Source organism: Callorhinus ursinus, unplaced genomic scaffold, assembly GCF_003265705.2.
Source record: "Callorhinus ursinus isolate GAN/ISIS: 27379988/994484 unplaced genomic scaffold, GSC_fseal_2.0 scaffold41, whole genome shotgun sequence".
NCBI classification, from domain to species: Eukaryota; Metazoa; Chordata; class Mammalia; order Carnivora; family Otariidae; genus Callorhinus; species Callorhinus ursinus.
This window is the reverse complement of record NW_027397103.1, coordinates 1-16,017: the sequence shown is the minus strand read 5'-3', so window position 1 is coordinate 16,017 and position 16,017 is coordinate 1. Positions and strand designations below refer to the sequence as shown.

General features: G+C 46.7%; 2 protein-coding genes across 5 annotated transcripts in view; one reads left to right on the top strand and one right to left on the bottom strand.

Annotated features, from left to right (window-relative positions):
• The window catches only part of ANKRD13A (ankyrin repeat domain 13A), a 33,288-nt gene extending 29,233 nt beyond the window's left edge, over positions 1-4,055 (top strand). For all 4 annotated transcript variants that reach the window (XM_025889294.2, XM_073880959.1, XM_073880958.1 and 1 more), the window contains 2 exons: positions 1,342-1,409; positions 2,035-4,055. In XM_025889294.2, the coding sequence (XP_025745079.1) occupies positions 1,342-1,409; positions 2,035-2,230 (264 nt within the window). In that variant the 3' untranslated portion in view covers positions 2,231-4,055. The remainder of the gene's footprint in view (positions 1-1,341; positions 1,410-2,034) is intronic.
• A 2,276-nt stretch (positions 4,056-6,331) lies between these two features.
• Positions 6,332-11,434, bottom strand: LOC112837197 (uncharacterized). The gene is made up of 2 exons (XM_073880957.1): positions 11,261-11,434; positions 6,332-7,635 (listed from the first exon to the last, which is right to left on the bottom strand). The coding sequence occupies exons 1-2, from the start codon at positions 11,391-11,393 to the stop codon at positions 7,550-7,552; spliced, it is 219 nt and encodes a 72-aa protein (XP_073737058.1). The 5' UTR covers positions 11,394-11,434; the 3' UTR covers positions 6,332-7,549.
• Between the last annotated feature and the right edge of the window lie 4,583 nt (positions 11,435-16,017).

The following is a 16,017-nucleotide window of genomic DNA, read 5'->3' as shown; positions in this document are numbered from 1 at the left end:
CAGGATGTCTCCCAACAGACTTTCCTTCTCCTTAGTTCACCCACGCAGCCCACAATCACGTATTTTTCAGAGCATGCTGTCTGATTTGCCAGTACTGAAAGCGTAGGTCCACGCTAGCGTACACCATCCCGTTTTTTTCTGGAATATTGTCCACGTGTCGGCCGTCTTGTAAGAAGGCATGTGGATTTAATCCCAGCTTCCTCCCAAAGGAAAACCAGTCACTGTGTTGTGGTTGCTCAGTGTGGGATGAAAATGGTGGTTGGTTCTCTGTTAAGTTTGTTTTTTACTCCTGTGTTTTATTCTGTTGCAAGGATGTAATCCCAAACTGTCAAGAGCCTCGAGCTAAGGGTAGAGCTAAGAGTAGGGCAGACCAGGGTAGGAACAGCTGCCCTTGGTCTCCTCAGGTGGTTCTTCCTCCGGTGTCACCTGCCTGGGACCGTGCCGAGCCTGAGCTCCTCCTCCCCCAACGTCAACTCCTTCCATCCCTGCTCTCCTGTGGCTTCCCGATTCTGCTGGGGTGGGGGCTCTTTGTGTGTCCCCCACCTTTCAATGTCCTGGGCTCTGCTGTTTGTTCCTTGGTTTCTTGTTTCCTTCCATCACTCGTTCGGCACATGTTTGCAGAGTGGGGATTCTTTGGTGAAGCAGCCCCAGCCCCTGCACTCACAGGCCCCCTAAGCTTTGACGGTGGCACCCACACTCCGGCATCCAAGCTCAGGTTTTTGGCATTCTGGTTTTGTTCTTGAAACACCGAGGCTAGACAACGTGCGCCCATCACCTCCTCCATTCCTCATCGATCCATTCTTTGATTGATTCAGTTTTCTGAAGCTGCTGGGCCAAGGGCCACACCCAGAGCCAGCATATTCCCTTTGGGAGAAGCCCAGCTCCCGGACCTCACTGTCCCTCCAGTGCGCCTTCCTGCCCCTTCTGTAAGTTAGCTTATTCCCCCCACCCCCTGATGACTGCATAAACCTTGCTGACCATAAATTTTGCAAAGGGGAAGGGCCAAAGTCAAAGACAACAAATGTTGCATTATGTATTGTCATCTTGCTTTACAAGAATGACCTCCTTGTTCCTTTAAACTTTGCCCGGGGCTGTTCTGGACAGATTCTGGGTCAAGTGTGAGAGACCGTGGCCGTTAAGCAAGGTAGTGTACCACATTCTACCTGACACTTAGGTGTCGGTTTTGAGATCGCCCAAGTCCCTATTCATTTTTCACGCGGTGTTATCAGACATGGACATGGAAACATTTAAAATTTTGTTCTTGCTGCTTTCATCTCCTTATTGGTATGACGCCTGTTCCTTCCAGGAGGGCTTCACGTCCATCATGTTTGTTCTTCGCAGGAACTTTCAGGACCAGCTTCGAATGGAGGGATCAGCCAGACACATGCCTATGACGCCCAGTATGAGAGGTGACTGGCGTGACTCTTAAGGATGAAACTGAGGCCGACACAGGCACCTAGTGTTGATACGGTTGTTGACTAGCTCACAGGCCAGTGCCATTGGCAGACAGGCACCCAGTAAATGCTTTTTCAGTGGTCTGATCTTCTACAAAGAATGTATACTCGCACAGGGTCTAGATGTCCTCAGTGGGAAAAGTATATGCGATTTTAAGAATGAGGAGCCTTTGGGGAATAGATCTGGAGATGAGTAGATTATCTTTTTAAAGGAGGGGTTAAAGACTGCAAAGATGTGTTTTATGGAGTATTTTCAGGTACTCCAGGCATCTGTGAAACCCTACTGAAGGAAAACATAGGTTTTGCTTTAAAACAGATCCAAATTCAGTTCCTGACCCCATCACCTAGTAGCTGGGTGATCCTGGGCAGCTTTGTTCGCCTGTCTGAGCCTCAGGTTTCTCACGTGTACACAGCACCCGTGTCTCCAGGGTTATAGGGGGTTAAATGGCAACGTGCCCGTGGGGCGTATATAAAGTGCCCGGCAGGCTGCGCTCTCCGGAGGCAGTTAAATGTAGATGCTGCCGCTGCCCTGATGATGCTGGTCATCGGTTTCTTTTTTCCACCTCTTTTCCCCGCACAGGGCCATCCAGGAGAGCCTCCTCACCAGCTCAGAAGGCCTGGGCCCCGGGGCCTCAAGTGAGACGAGCCGTTTTGATAGCGACTTGCAGCTGGCCATGGAGCTGTCTGCCAAAGAGCTGGAGGAGCGGGAGCTCCGGCTCCGGGAGGAGGAGGAGGAGCTCCAGCAAGTCTTACAGCTGTCTCTCACTGAGAAATAGACCTTCCTGCTCACGGGCTGCACAAAGCAGAGGTTCTGGGCTGCATGCAAGTGCGGCATTGCCAGTGCCCCGGGGCCGAGGGACTGCACCTCGCATGGATGCGGCCCACAGCAGCTGCCCTTCCTTTCCACAGAGGTGCCAGACCAGGGGCTCCCAGGCCCATCCCCGACACTCCCCCGGGGAGGGGCTGGGGACCCTCAGGCCCCATCTCCAGGCTAAGGGGAGGATAGCATTGGCACTTTCCATTGGCTGTGTTGGCTTGCAGGTCACGTTTTTACTACCAGCTTTAGACAAAAACCCCAATCCCCGCAAGTTTGTAGATTAATTTTTATCAAGGAGTGATAACAAAACAAGTTACTGCAGAGTCAGGGTGCTTTTATATATGACAGCAGCAGCCTTTGTAGAGCGTGGTTTATGAGAATTTATGAGACTTCTTCACAGTTCACCAAAGAAACGGATCATCTGTGCAGATCTAGTCCTTTGTTTTTACCTTTATACCGGGTTTCTAGGACACTATCCCTGCTCCTCCTCCATCTCCACGTTATTGCTCCCTCCCACCCCCAGCCAGAGTTCAAGAGGAGACATGTACAGGCTGTGGTTTAGATTAGGCTTAACTCTTTGCAGCATCACATCAGGATATACAAATGACCACGGATGTTGCCTTAGCCTTAAAAATTACCAGTAGTTTCAAACCACCTCACTCCACACTGAGGGGTCTGATTTGAATTTCTAAAGGCAGCTCCTTTGAGAGCAGGATCCTCCAGGCTAAATCGAAGGCAGCTAATCCTGGCCCCAAAGGAGCAAGGAGAAGAGCCTGAGGCAGGCTGGCCAAATCATTGGACATCATGGAACCAAACCAAGTGTGTTCCGTGCCTTCCCTAGGACAGACCGCCATGGGGAGGCCAAGGGAGACCCCGCTCCAGGCCTAGGCTCACTAGAGAGGAAGGGGTGGCCTTGCAGTTCGGAGTGGAGCTACGAGCGGAACTCAATAGCTCCGTATTCAAAAGGGAAAATGAGGATTCCGCATAGCTTTTTAGAGTTCAACATCTTTCTGGATAAATATATTTTGTAACAGAATCTTTTTATTATTTTTAAAAGATATAAAAACAACTACCCCCATCGGTAGCAATACAAGGGTATACATTTTCACCAGATCTTCTCAGGCCTTTTTTGGATACCTTAGTAGTTTAACCAGTTTATCTGACCCTTCTGTAAAGCACCACCGCACACCACGCAGAAGAACCCCAGGGAGGAGAGCTGAGGGGGCCCTCACTCTGGCCCGTCTCTTCGTCCCCACAGGCTGCACTGACATAACCTGGTCACAATGGCCTCCTCAGCTCTGCATCTGTCTCCTCTCTGCTGCGCTGCTTTCAGGATAGGGAGAGAGACAGAAACTACGTTGCAGTTAGCGTTGCCAGCAAAATGCTCTCGGTCACAGAATCGTGCTTTGGATTGCACACAACCGCCTGCCGTTTTTGTCACAGTCCCACCCGAATTCCTTCTGTTGCGCACACAAGGCCAGGGTCCCGCGGCGTCATGCGTGTTTCAAACACGCAGCTCGGTGTCCCGTTGACTCCATGTTCACCCTGAGTGAAGACGCGGGTTGGGAACGGCTGCAGTCAGGCCGCATCGCTTACTGAGGTGAATCTCAGTAATATCCGTGTTTGCATTCCATTGTCCTGCTTCCTGAGGAAGACGACTCCCCGGGAAGTCGGTTCAAAAGGGACCGAGCCTTGTGTCAATCAGTTGCAGCGCTTTCCATCTATGTGTTCACTCTCTGAAAATGCAAATAAAGACTGCTCCCTGGCAGGGTGCTCATACAGTATCCTAGCCAGCCTTTGGGTCTTTTTTCCTTTCCACGTGGTTTCTCCAGTGGCTGAATGTCCCCACGCTTCCTGTTTTGTGTGTGTGACTGGCACAGGGCAATGCCTCGCGACACTCGGCGTCTGTTTCAAAGGTGATCTGCTCCTCTCAGCCTTCCCACCCAGGGTCGTACAGTCCGCACGCCCCACGCTACTCGTTTCACACGGGAACTAAAAGCCAGTCAGCGCTGGGGCTGCCGGAGACACTGCCGTCGTCCTGCAGGAGGTGGGCTGGCTCTTGTGGAGTCCAGGAAGCCATGCCAACATCAGGTCGCTCGTGGGACTGAAGATGCTCCGAGGCGGAAGTGCTCGGTGAGGCTGTTCGTAGAAGGTCAGGTAATAATTTGGGCTTCCAGATTTAGCCTATACCCAGTTACATTGGTATTAAAAAACGTGGTGGAGGGTGGGCACCTGAGTGGCTCAGTTGGGTAAGCGTCTGCCTCTGGTCTAGGTCATGATCCCAGGGTGCTGGGACCGAGTCCCTGTATCAGGATCCTTGCTCAGCGTGGAACCTGCTTCTTCCTCTCCCCCTGCCCTTACCCCCTGCTTGTGTTGTTTCTCTCTCAAATAAATAAAATCTTAAAACACATAAAAATGCAAATGGAGGCAGTGACCAGTGAAAAACATTTGGGCTCCAGAAACGAGGCTTGTTATTTCCAGGAAGATGTGAAGGAGCTGCTTCGCTTTGAGGGAAAGTAGACAATACTCTGAGCCAGTGGGGCACTATGAAGAAAACTCCATCGCCTTAGGCCAAGAGGTGCAATACCTGTGGATTACTTAATGAAAAAACTAATAGTTTCTTCACCTTTAGGTTCATTAAAGCTTAGGCAGTTCAATACCAGCAGGAAACTGAACCACTTCTGCATGGAAGACAGTGCCAGGAACTAAGTATAACAAGGTGCTTTAGACATTCTCCACGAGCAAGCCTGACACTATGTAACGTGAGGTGTCTGCTTCTCAAGGAAGCGAAGTCCGCTCCACATAATGACCAGAAAGAGACAGACTCACTGTACCCACCGGTTTCCTGCTGAGTGCCAAAGACCTCAAGGAACACGAGCTGCAAGACAGCCGCCTCACGGGACGATTCTCAGTGCAGTTAAGTGATGGGGTTCAAAGTCCAAACTAGGCCCACATCTGGAAATGTATGGATTTCAGATTGAGGTCCAGCTGAAAAAAATGTTAAGACTTCCAGAGACCCCAAATCCCAAGCAGCACTTACATATTTATTAATCTCAATTTTAAAGTTGATTAAGATAAGCCATTTTTATGATTGGTATAAATGAAGTGAATATGTTCATTTGGGTACACAGTAGGTATTCTGAGCACAGTTCAATTCAGGAGGCTTAGGCTGCCTCCCCTCCCCATATTCCCAGAGATGCAGGTAAAGGAAATAATGCCACTTGGAAAAGTACTAGTGGTTAGTCTTGGTGCATAAAAGTTTTCAGTAGAGTTATATGTTCTGTCTCCCAGAATTGTTTGTATCCTTACTCATCTCTGTACTAAGCCTCTTTCTACAAAGATTACTCTGTCCGACTTTAGCTTGAAATTTCATGCTGAACAGATGGTATTGTTGAAATGAAGACGTAGGCTGGGTTTTGGATTTGTACATGGATAACTATTGCAAGGTTGTTTCAGAAAACGAACATGATTCTCCTGTAAGCTGCCTAGTGATTACTGAGCAAAGGGCAGTTTATCAGGTTGGTTAAGGGGCCTACCAAGGTTTTACTGTTTTCCTCTAAAGTCCTAAAATGCCAAGAATTTTTTAGGCAGTGTATCCAAAGATGGTGTTCCAGATGAGGTGGGGATGTAACCTCCTGGGACATAGCTGTCAGTGCCAGCCTCTCAGAATCCCACCTGCTTCTCCCTGCAGTCCATCAATAACCCTGTTTATGGGACAGGCCCAAGGTGGTGACCCCACCCTTGTCGGTACTGGTTTCAGTGTTTGATCTTCATCATAATTAAGAAAGATAAGGTGTGTACAGCACCACTTTGCAGATGGAAAAAACCGAGGCTCTGGAGAAGCAGGGACACAAATTCAGGTCTTCAGACCCCTGGCCTGGCCTGAAGGAGAACTTACGGCTCAGTCTCCCGAAATAATACCTTGTCTTGGGGCAACTGTCTTACTTCACATACAAATTTTAAAATGCAACTTCATGGAGCTTCCCTGAGTAGATCAGATGCAAACACACACCTGCATTTCAGATGCTTAGAAAATAATCACTAGGAGTCAAACAGCATGTAAGATTTTACTTTAATTTTAATTGACACTTTGCTCAAAAGCACAGAATGGTGAACAGTTCAGAGGCTCAATGTTAGGGTTACACACAAAATCCTTAAATCCAACAGTTACAGTATCCCACATTATTATTTCACATTCGGTGTGGGTTGTTAAAAAAACAAAACAACAAAACACATCAGTGCAGTGACTGGAATACAAGACAAGCATTTCAGTTTAATAACAAAATTAAGCCTAGCACCTTTAAAATAAATACCGATAACCACTTTGTAAGTACAAAAGTATCTTTTCAATAGGAAAAAAAAATCCAGTTCAACAGTGCAAAATAGCATTTTCAAGGTTGAGATGAAATCTGTGTAAACACACATCCAGCTGCCACTCAGCCTCCTACCAGGAACACACACTTCTGTGGGTTGAGGACCTGCCCACCCAGGGCTAAAAAGGGCTCCTGCTGAGTTTCTTTTAGATTCCAAATCTGAAAAGCTGACACAAGTTTGAGGCCAGGGGCTGGAAAGGCTTGAGTGCAGCCCCTGGGAGATCCATGTGCCTCAGCAGGATGGAGCGCTTTTTCAGATGGGCCAACCAGTAACATTTCCAGCCCAACTCTGAGCCTTCCAGCCCCAGGCTGTTCCTGGTTACAGGCCTAGCTGATGTGACCCTGAATTCGGGGGGGGGGGGGCACGCGAGTGCAGAGCCCAATGTGGCATGAGGAGTGATGGCCTAAGTTCCCCGGAGCTGACACTGCTCTGCAACCAAGGCAGTCCAGGCCAAGGCAATCTAACTAAACACAGGCGTGATTCTTAACCCCACTGTGGCCAAATGGTTCTCAAGGACAGAACATCTACATGTTAAGTCTTCCCCTTATGAATATTTTCAAACATTCAGGATTAGTCCCTTCCAGTATGGTTTTCCCACCACTCGCATAGTTAACTGTTTTCCCATCTTTATAGTGAACCTTGGAGCTTCAGGTCTTGTAACAAGTGTTAAGTGCAGCCAGATATACAAAGAAACACCAAGAAGCAGACTCTGTTATTTACATTACAGCATTAGGAAAAAATAACTGCAAGATGTTTTTTCTAAATCATTTCAAGTTTACCAACTGCCCAGACTGAAGGTCATTTCCAAGTGGCAAAGTTCTGATTCCAACTTCTCCAATGACCCATGTGCGACACAATTTATTCTTTTCCCCAATACTCGTGGAAGAACTTGTTCGCTTGGCTGTCACCGACGCCGAATGGGCTTGTAGACACAAAGTGCCATAAGGATCATGGTCACCAGCAGGATGCTGAAAATGGTTCCCATCAACACTGCAAAAGGAAAACAGGTTACCTCCTAACGGCAGCTCCACGTTCTGTCATTCATCCATTCTTTGACGATAATTTGTCAAGTACCACTCAGTGCCAGGCACTGTGCCAGGTGTGTGAGAAACAGCCAACAGATTCTCTCTTGGGATGTTTCGGGGGAGGAAATGTAAACACGTAAGAGCATCTCACGGGGTTTGAAGAAATGTGACAGTGATGGGGGCAGGGGCCTGGGGGAAACAGTAGGTAGGGGAGTAGAGAAAGCATCTGAGGAGGGGACACGCAAGCTGAGACCGCGATGAATGGAGGAAGCCAGCCCCATGAAGATCTGCAGGGAGAGCACTGTGGCCCTGAGGGTCAGCAAGAGCAAGCCCTCGGAGCCAGACAAGCCAAGAAAACCAATGAACAGAGAGAGAGAGGCAAACATGGCTGAGGGGGGAAGAAGCAAGGCAGGAAATGAAGCCAGAGAGCAAGGCTGCAGCCAGTTCATGCAGGGCCTCGTACCCATGAAGGCAGCATGGGTTTACTGTAGGTTTAAAGGGAGGGCCAAAGGCAAAGAGTGACATGATCTGATTCAGTTGGGAAAACAGATCCGTCTGGCTGTACGGAGAACCATCCGATTGTAGGGGACAAGAACAGAAGCAGGGAGCCCAACGTCTTTAAAGCCATTCATAATAACTGGAGATGAAAAGAGTAAAGCATTTCAATCTCTAGAAGAGACAAAGGCCAAGCAATGAACTAACTTCACAAACCTCTTCCATTTTGGAGTCAATTTCACGTCTAAAATCTCCAGGGTGCTAAGGTGAGAAATGGGGCCTCCACTGATCGCTCAGGTTGAGCTCTGGTATAGGACTAGACCTGAGGCTTTAACATAACCAGCAACCCACTGAAGGGAAGGGCATTCCCATTTGTGTGACTACCTCAGAGCTCTTAGGAGAGTTCCAAATGTTACCTTTACCAAGCAAGTGTACATTTCTTTGTAAGGATGTGGGCCCATCCCAGGTTCCAGTGGGAGCCTAACCATGGCTGTTCTCCAGTGTGGCTACTGGAAAAAAAACAAGATTTGACCACAGTTTTATGTAAATCAGTAATCTGGGTGTATTTGTGACCCCTACAAAATGCCCCCACATGGAACCCATATAGAAACACTTTCTTCGGTGAGGAAGGGGAAGAAAGAACGTGGGTGACAAAGACAACCTACTACCCATATAAGCTAAATGTCCTATCTCAAAACAGGCCTTGTTACCTAAATACTTGCTCTTATTTTCAAAGTCTTGAATTCCACGAATTTCTAAGGTTCTCACTGCAATTGGACCTCAAGTAGCCTTACTCCATTTAAACCATTTTCTTGCATTTGACATTCTGAAAGGACTCTCAAAGACAAAACAACCCCCCCCCAACTCCCAAAGCAGGAATGCAGGGGGCTGGAAGTGGAGAATGGAATCTCAAAAGGCATTTGAAAAGGTTTAAAATCATGGGTTGTTAGGTACATAATGTCCATTTGGATAGCTATCCATTGGAGGCTTGATCAATTCTCCCATTCTTCATCTTTTTACCTCTCCTGCACTTTGCACATAGTTACTAGTTGCCTGAATGGTAGGCTCAGGCAGAACCTAAGACTATTTAGGCCCTTCCTTACTGGTCACTTCCCACTGCTGAGCTTCGTTTCCTACAGCTATAAAATGTGGCAAGTGAAACCCACCTCAAGAGGGTTTCCTGAAACCTAATTATGGTAGCCTATGAAAAGCACTCAATAGAGTGAGGACACAGAACATGCAGACGGTAAATGAAAGCTGATGACCAAAACAGGCAACACAGATGGCACAGTGGTCAAGAATCCAGGGTCTGGGGTCAGACCGTCTGGGCTCCCCTCTTCACTGACAGGTTATGTGTTCTCAAATAAGTTACACAATCTCTCTGTTTCCTCCTCTGAAAGGAGACAAAAATACCCACTGCACAAGATTGTTTAGGGTAGTGTTTTCCAAACTAGTCCTGTGGTAAAGGACTAGTTTTTATAATTTGTAGCCTGTCCCAGGCCATTACTATGTGCTTACTAGTAAGCAGCTCCCTCTACCTACGAAGCATGTCAGTCCAGGCACACCTAGGACCGGTCTCTATTTGCTTGGATGTTGCAACAGGGTCAAATTGTTAAATTCCTAAACACTACATTTCTGGAGTCCTCTCTGCAGATAAATAGTTTGGAGACCCCAATGGTCTGCTTGAATAGTATTATTCTCTTTGAATAGTATTATTGTACAGTAATGGTTCTCAACCAGGGGGATTTTGCCCCAGTGGACAGCTGGTAATGTCCAGAGAGATTCTGATTATCCAGACTGGAATCAGGTGTGCTACTGGCACCTAGTGGGTAAAGGCTGGGAATGCCACCCAACATCTTACAGTGCTCAGGAGAGTGTGCCTCACCTCCCCCACAAAGAACCATCAGGTCCACCATGTCATAGTACCCAGGTGGAGAAACTCTGTTCCAAAGGACTAAGCAGCAGAACACGTGAAACCACTCAGCAGAGTGCTAGGTACACAATAAGAGGCCAATACATAAATTCAATACAGAAATTCATGTAGAGACAAGAGAATCCAAAAATGATACTACGCGGCACAGAGACACAGATGCATCACTGAGGTATAGTGGAAAGAAAGGGGTTTGGCAGAAGAGGAGGAGTTACTGTGAATCCTGTCAAGCGTTTAGCTCCCGGACCCCTTCCAAAGCCATGTACACCATATGTACCTATGCGTGTATTTATATGTCTTTGAGAGCTCCTCCCAAAAGGTATGTTTCAAGCTCCACAAAACCTAGGTTCCAGTGCTGGTTTCCTATGCTCTCGGAAAGTCCTGTGCCCATGAAACCTTTAGTAAGCAGACACAGCATAAAGCGAAAAAAGTTGCCATTAATTTACATGGAAAAAATTCTGAGCTTCCCAGACCCCAAAAATAACCCGTCTTAATCTTTCCTACACCTTGAGACACATTTTAGCTAAGGGATACACAAAATAAATCGAGGACACGCAGATACTCACAGACACATTTCAAAGCTATAGGGGCATGATGCTAATACGAGGAGTGCAGTTCCGGGGACGGAGTTTGGTGGTGTCACTCTCGCAGCTCGGGGCATGCACTGCTAAAAAACCTGCTGAGCGCTCTTTTCACTTTTTGCCATTTTTCGTAAAAAGGAAAAATCCTCTTCAGATTTCTTCAGGTTAGCGAAAACAGATACTAATTTGGGTTTTTCCTAAGAGTGAAAGGGCATAACGAGAACTTTCGAAAAGCAGAGTGGGGGGTGGGGTACCAGTACTGGCTCCCACCGCTATCCTAGCTGTGTAAACGTGGACAAATAACTTCACCTCTCTGAGTTTCATTTTCATCCGGAAAACGGGGCTGTAATTCTCAGCTCTCTCATTAAGCTACCCTTGTTGCCTAGCCCGGGCCCACTAAGCCAAAGACGGGGCCCGACTCCCAGCTCATTCGGCAGGCAGGACACAAGCGGAGCCTATCTTGCACCAGGCCTGGCGCGGAGTGGGACGGGCTCAGGCCGGCCGCACCTGCACCCCCAGCCCCCCACGTCCCCTCCTCTCCCACGTCCCGTCTGCCCGCCGCCAGCCGGCCCGCGGCCGCTCACCCAGGTTCTGCCCACGCAGCACGGCGTACGGCCGGCTCCGCTCCGGCGGCTCCACGGGGCTTGGGGCCTCCGCCTGCCGCGGCAGGAGGCTGCCCAGGCCGAAGCACAGCCACCAGCACAGATGACGCGACATCTTTTCCTGCCGCAGCAGCGGAGAGCTCACTTCCGCCAAAAGCCCCGCCTCCGTCCCCGCCCTCGTGACGCCTTCCGGCGTGGGCGTTGCCAGGGTAACCATACGCCCGGGCAGCGTTTGCCCTGTCGCGCGAGGTTCCTTCGGGATTGACATTCCTCCCAGGCCAACGTTTCCGCCCGGGCCAGTTTTCAGCTGGATCACCGGTTCGTCTGGGACAAATGTCCATCTCGATCACCATTCCGCTGTGACCAACGTTCCCCTTTTTGTGAGCACCAGGCGGGCCTCTTTCCATAGAGGCCTTTTGGGTCCGATTTTGGGCCTATCGAAGATTTTTTAATAAATCCGTGTATTTTCTTTTCTTTTTTTTTAATCCGTGTATTTTCTTATTAGATCTTCGCTACAGGCCCAAGAAATAGACACTGTATTGCCATTTGACAAAAGCCACCTTCTCAGAAAGCCCTTGCCTGCACATCCTTTTCTAAAATTGCAACCCTCCCACTCGCTCGAAATACATAGACTCTCCCTACCCTTGTTCCCTCTTTCATCCCCCATCCCTCTTAACTCATCCCCATTTACCTTATACAATTAATGTACACTTGGTTATTTTCTGAGTACCTGCTATCCTCCCTAGAATGTAAGGTCCTCCAAGGCAGCGTTTTCGTTCTTGCTCACTGCTCTGTCCCAGAGCCTAGAATGATAACATAATAGGTGCAGGGAAGGGTTGCTGACTAAATGAGCAAACAGAGCTTAGTTAAGTGTTTGGCTTAAGGCTACACCTCATTTTTAAGGCTAATTTATAGTGGGGTTAACACTGTTTCCCTCACAGTGTATGTGTGAGGCAAAGAGATGGAAAAGCATTCTCTCAACTCTCGATATGGTCCTAGCTTGTGAAAATAAAGAGAAGCCTTGTCAGTGTGGACTTGACATGCTAGAAGGGAAGGCTGGAAGGGACAGTCACAGCACTCAATGTCAGCTATAGGAAGGACTGTCAACTACAGAGCCAACGAAGAATCCTCAACAGGAAGGAATCATCAATTACAGGGCCCAGCAGGAAAAGATGCACATTCCATGTCCTACAAGAAATTGACGACCCCTGCAACCCAGACAACCCCTTCATTCTTGCTTTTCTCCAATGGACTTTCCTTCAAAACAACCTCTCCCAACTTCCTCCTTCTTTGCCATAAAATAAGTCCCTCTCCTTTGTTTGTTGAACTTGTCTATGGTTTTGCCATAGCTTGCAGGTCCTGAATTGCAATCTCTATTAATCCCAAATAAATGCAATTTTGCTGGTCAAATATCTGATTTTTTTTTTAAACCTTAACAGGAAGTCCCAAGGGGGACTGTCTTGATTTATTTAAAAAAATATATAATAGATGCCTCTCAGGCCCCTGATCTCATATAACTTTCATGCTAGTTAGAAAGACAGATATTCAACAATCACACAGAGTTACATAATTCAAAATTGGGATAGATGACATAAGAAATAACAATAATAATAATCAACAATAGTAATACAATACAATAATAATCAACAATAGTAATACTGAGTTTAGGCATCTGCAAGGAATATTGCCGTTAGGCTGGCAAAGTTCTTTTGTAGAGATCTGCCTGGGAATTGCTGGAATGGAGGGCATGCAACAAAGAAGGAAGGAGAAAACTTCTCTTTAGCCAAGATCAGGGACCTGACTCATTTTTCATGGTGGGTCAGTCAGCGCATCCTAATATCCGTGGGTTCCTGCTGCCTTCAAAAGTAGGAAGAAGCCGGGGTGCCTGGGTGGCTCAGTCAGTTAAGCATCAGCCTTCAGCTCAGGTCATGATCCCGGGGTTCTGGGATCAAGCCCCAGTGTTGGGCTCTCTGCTTGGCGAAGAGCCTGCTTCTCCCTCTCCCTGGCTTGTGCTATCTCTCTCTCTCAAATAAATAAATAAAATCTTTAAAAAAAGAAAGAAGTAGTACAGCATAGTGACAAGGCCTCCAATCTCAGTCTTGCTGCCCACTAGATCAACTCTCTGGGTCTCAGTGTCTGCATCTATAAAATGGGGATGATAGGGTGCATGGGTGGCTCAGATGGTTAAACGTCTGCCTTTGGCTCAGGTCATGATCCCAGGGTCCTGGGATCGAGTCCCGCATCGGGCTCCCTGCTCAGCGGGGAGCCTGCTTCTCCCTCTGCTTCTCCTTCTCGATCTCTCTCTCTCTCTCTGTCTCTCATGAATAAATAAAATCTTTTAAAAAAATAAAATGGGGATGATAATAAGAGCATTTGCTTCTGCATTGGTAGATGGTTGAATGAGATAATGCATGTAAATGACATGATACATTATAAGTGATTGAGATTATTCAGGAAGTATTCTGTTATTTTGGATTAATCTGTTATTAGTCTGGAAAATATGCCTTAGAAAAGTGGGCTTATAAAGTACCCTAAAAATCATTGTAGTCTACCTAATAGTTTGTGGCTTACTGCAATGCCTAGCTATACGTTCTTTCTTTGGCTACTTATCATTTAACCATTTCGATTGAAACATATACACTTTTCAGTAAAAGGATTAGGGGGAGAAAAAGGAGAATAAACAAATATTTAATGAGAATGTACCGTGCATAATTACGCCCCAGGCACTTTGGCCTCATTTTGGTCTCTGCTTCAGGATTTTTACTGTTCCCTTTGCCTGCAATGCTTTTCCCTGGGGCATGTGCCTGGCAGGCAGCTATACACCACTGAGGCCTCCGCCCAAGTGTCCATTCTTCAGCATGCCCTTTCCGGAGCCCCCGACACAGCCTCCACACTCAGCCACCCTTCTCCTATCATTGTCATTGCTATCGCAAGTGATTCTGTCCTTTGACCTTTCCGCATTGATGCCTGTGAACCCCATGAAGGCAGGACAATCACCAATCTGCCCCTGGTGCCTGGAACAGTCCTGAAAACAGGAACGTTTTCTCAAATGTCTGGCGGGTGGTTGTAGAGCAATAATGTGGAGTAAGCAAAAAGGCTGGAGGGGAGGAAGAAAAACGATAAAAGTATTGAAAATAGCCTGTTTTCTCCACTTAGCAACTTCACATATATTCGTACAGTACTAAAATAGCAGACCACTTACAATTAAATCTAACAATTTCTACCTCCAAATTCTCACAGCCCTTGACTTTTTAAAAAAGATTTTATTTATCTATTTGGCAGAGAGAGAGAGAGAGAGAAAACACAAGCAGGGAGAGTGGCAGGCAGAGGGAGAGAAAGAGGCAGACTCCCCACTGAGCAAGGAGCCCGATGCCGGACTCAATCCCAGGACCCTGGGATCATGCCCTGAGCTGAAGGCAGACCCTTACTGACTGAGCCACCCAGGCAACCCACCCTTGACCTGCTGATGCTCAGCTCATTGTACTTTGTTCTCTGGTGACTTGTGAATATCTTATTTCTCTAACTGGACTATAAATTTCTTCCATCAGGGGTGCAGGACATTCGTTTAATTTTAATTTCACAGAAACAAGAAATAACATTTAATAAGAGGACACTCCTAACATTGCATGGGATATAATATTTGTTGTTTACTGAAATTCAAATGTTAACTGGGCAATCCTGTGTTTTTATTTGCTAAATCTGACCATTCTACCTTCAGAGCACAGTCTGAAACTCATTTGTTTTTGTACCCTTCTTCCCCAAGTTCCTGATATGGTGTGTGCTTTGCACACAGTAGGTGAGCAATAAATGCTTGTGTAATGAATACTTGCATGATCACAGATTGTAGTATTTATCTGTGATATCCAAGACCCTACATTTCAGGGAGTACATTTCTAGTTATAGTTTTTTCCTGTAAAAGCATCAACAAAAGCAAAAATGACAAAATTTTGGGAGTTGCCAATTAACCAATCAACTAATTAATATTGTGGTTAAATATACATAACATAATATTTATCATTTTTACCATTCATAAATGTACAATTCAGTGGCATTAAATACATTAATACTGTTGTATAATTACAATTACTGTTATCCATATCCAAAACTTATTCATCATCTTCCACTAAAACGTTCTACCCATCAGACAATAACTCTCCCGTCTACCCTCCCCCAGGCACTCTATTCTACTTTCTCTCCCTATGAACTTAACTCTTCTGGATACCTCATGTAAATAAATCATCTAATATGTGTCCTTCTGTGTCTGGCTCATTCCACCAAATAATGTTTTCAAGGTCCATTCATAGGATCACATGTTTCAAAGTTTCATTCCTTTGTGTGGCTGGGTAATATTCCATTATATATATTTCTTTTTTTAAGTTTTATTGATTTAAGTAATCCCTACACCCAACATGGGGCTTGATCCCACAACCCTGATATCAGGAACCAAGCTGAAATGAAGAGTCCAACGCTCAAATGACTGAGTCACCCAGGCACCTCCATCCTAGTAGGTTTTTTAAAATTTTTTTATTGGTATGTTAATCACCATACATTACATCATTAGTTTTTAATATAGTGTTCCATGATTCATTGTTTGTCCATAACACCCAGTGCTCTATGCAGAACTTGCCCTCTTTAATACCCATCACCAGGCTAACCCATCCCCCCACCCCCTCCCCTCTAGAACCCTCAGTTTGTTTTTCAGAGTCCATCATCTCTCATGGCTCGTCTCCCCCTCTGAC